The following is a 2,422-nucleotide window of genomic DNA, read 5'->3' as shown; positions in this document are numbered from 1 at the left end:
CGACCAGTGCTGGCTCTGGCCTCGGCGGAGCCACCTGCCTTCACTTTTCTCACCTGCTCAGTGAGGAAAGGACACGCACCATGACAGAACCATACACTGAATGCGACTCATAGAGGAGATGACGGACCTGATGATGCTTTATAAACTAACGAGCAGCAGTGGGGGACCATCAGCCTGGATCTGATGGTGGTGTGAAAGCTCCTTGAGAAACACTGCTTACAGTGACGGTCCATAAACCTGGCAGTGGTTCCCTGCAACTCTTGAGGAGGCAGGGGCTGGATTAGTATTTAAATCACAGCTGTGCACACACAGAGACTCCAAATATCACAAACTCCGCCGCTTCAAAAGCCCGCAGCCCTTTCCACAAACTCGCATCGAGTCTCTCACATGAAGCCTGGTTTGTTGCTCTCCTCCATTAAAGAGAAGATGCCACAGGGAAGGAAGCTGTAAGAGTCTAGAATTGTCCCGCCAAGCGCCATGTGGAAAGGGGGCCATTCCCTGGGAACAAGCACTGTGTTACTTTGATAAACTTTTCAGAATTTAGAAAGTGAAAAAGGAGGAACGCTGTTTCCAGGGCAGCTCGCCCATCCCTTTCGACACTGAGGACAATTTTATTGCCGAGAGTTTACAAAACTAAGACTCCTTGGCCCAAGGAGACAGGGCCACCCAGTTGTGGGGCGGCAGCACGACCCAGGGTTCCCAGGTTCCAATACAAGGTCCCCTCCCGCTGTGGGCAGGGGGAGTCTTCTCAGGGAGAGACACAGGCTTGCAGACCTGGCACAAGGCCCAGGGCTCCACATTCCCCATGGAGGCCCCTAATCCCTCCCAGAGACACAAGGAATATTCAGGGAGAGAAAGGGGGGCTCGGTAAAACGGATGGGAATGCAGGGGCCTAAATCTGCGCAGCAAAGGGAGTCCAGGCCCCAAGAAAGCAGCCCCAGGGACTCCCTATTTCATGCTAAGGGGACCCAGGTTACCTCCCGCACTGACGCAGACCCCCAGCTCACCGATTCCTGTAGAACTCAGCCCACTTATGACCAAAGAAGCGGCCCGCAGGCTGTTTCCCGTCCTTGACCTCGTACTTGTACTTGCCGGTCAGCAGGCCCCCTACGGGAAGGCTGCAATCAGACTTGCTGGCCCGCACTGTGCCCAGAGGCTGCTCTGGACTGGGGGGGATGGTGGGGGACCCCGGAGGGATGGAGGACAGCCCAGCCTCTGGTCACACCCGCCCTGCTTCCCAGGTCCTGGACCTGGATTTCCGGTCAGGAGTAGGCAGACACAGGACAGGACCAGGAACGCCCTCCCCCAGGGGAGCCTGCCCCACTGCAGCCCGTACCAGCCAGAGGGTTGTAGGCGTAGAACCTCAGTCCAAAGTGCCTCAGGCAGGGGAAGAGCTCCGTCTCCACCCTTCGGGTGAGGGCGTTGTACACACCCTGCACATAGAGGCATCAGCTAGAGAGGGTGTGGTTGCCAAGGGGAGGGACCCCAAATTGTCCCTTGGAGAACCTCAGGTCAGACCCTAACAATCCCAGGACCTTGACAATCAGGGCACATACTTAGTGGTGGTGGGGGAGGGGGCTAGTGCCCATGGAAAATTCATTCATTCAGCCAACATTTCTGAGCACCGATGACGGGCTGGACATGGGACTTCCATCCAGGAGCCAAAAGGACAAGGCCCCTACGCTGAGGATTTAATAGCAAGGTACAGTGTAGATAGGGATCCTCAAAAACAGAGGCAATGACGACACACTGCTAGGTTCTGTGACCAGTGCCTGGCTCCAAGCAGCTGCAGGAACGTGTGCTGAACGAATGAGCAGGAGACAAGCAGAGCCTGACATGTCAGGCTCCACTGGGGTGTGGGGGAAGGCTTCGAGAGGGAGAAGCATCCAGTGAGCCTGAGCACTTCTGCCAGGGGACAAGGGGGCAGTGCTCCAGGCTAGGTGCAGCGCGAGGAAGTGGGAGGGATGGACAAGGGGCCCATGGAGGCGGGAAGAAGAGCCCGGGCCAGAGCAAGCACGTGCCTGCTGGCCAGGCTGAGAAGCTTGCACATGACCCTGTGGCCACCTGGGAGCTGCCTACAGGCTGTGAGTAGGGGAGGGGCTGCCATGTAGATGGCACGGGGCAGTAGGAAGGGCCCAAGGACCCCGGGATGAGCAGGCGCCCTGAGACGGAGGCCTCTGCAGCCCGGCCCTCACCTGGTACACGGTGGGCATGATCCAGCCATTGCTCTTGCAGAGGGTGCAGATCTCGGCCACCTCCCAGGCGGCATAGTTGGAGATGCCCAGCTCCACAAACTTACCCTGCAGGGGAGGCAGCGGTCACATCCCACTGCGGCCCGGGACACCAAGAAGGGTAAACAGTGGGGAGGGGGGGACCCGGGGACTGGCGACAGACCCCACTCTGGGACTGCCCTGGTGTCTCC

At 58.4% G+C, this 2,422-nt stretch overlaps 1 protein-coding gene across 1 annotated transcript; it reads right to left on the bottom strand.

Annotated features, from left to right (window-relative positions):
• Positions 1–8: 8 nt before the first annotated feature.
• On the bottom strand, positions 9–2,310 carry LOC124233394 (aflatoxin B1 aldehyde reductase member 2-like). The gene is made up of 4 exons (XM_046650522.1): positions 2,196–2,310; positions 1,337–1,433; positions 1,008–1,107; positions 9–498 (listed from the first exon to the last, which is right to left on the bottom strand). The coding sequence occupies exons 1-4, from the start codon at positions 2,211–2,213 to the stop codon at positions 384–386; spliced, it is 330 nt and encodes a 109-aa protein (XP_046506478.1). The 5' UTR covers positions 2,214–2,310; the 3' UTR covers positions 9–383.
• Positions 2,311–2,422: the final 112 nt, after the last annotated feature.

Source organism: Equus quagga, unplaced genomic scaffold (assembly GCF_021613505.1).
Source record: "Equus quagga isolate Etosha38 unplaced genomic scaffold, UCLA_HA_Equagga_1.0 201097_RagTag, whole genome shotgun sequence".
NCBI lineage: Eukaryota > Metazoa > Chordata > Mammalia > Perissodactyla > Equidae > Equus > Equus quagga.
Note: the sequence above shows the minus strand (reverse complement) of the source record. Positions and strands in the feature narration are given on the sequence as shown.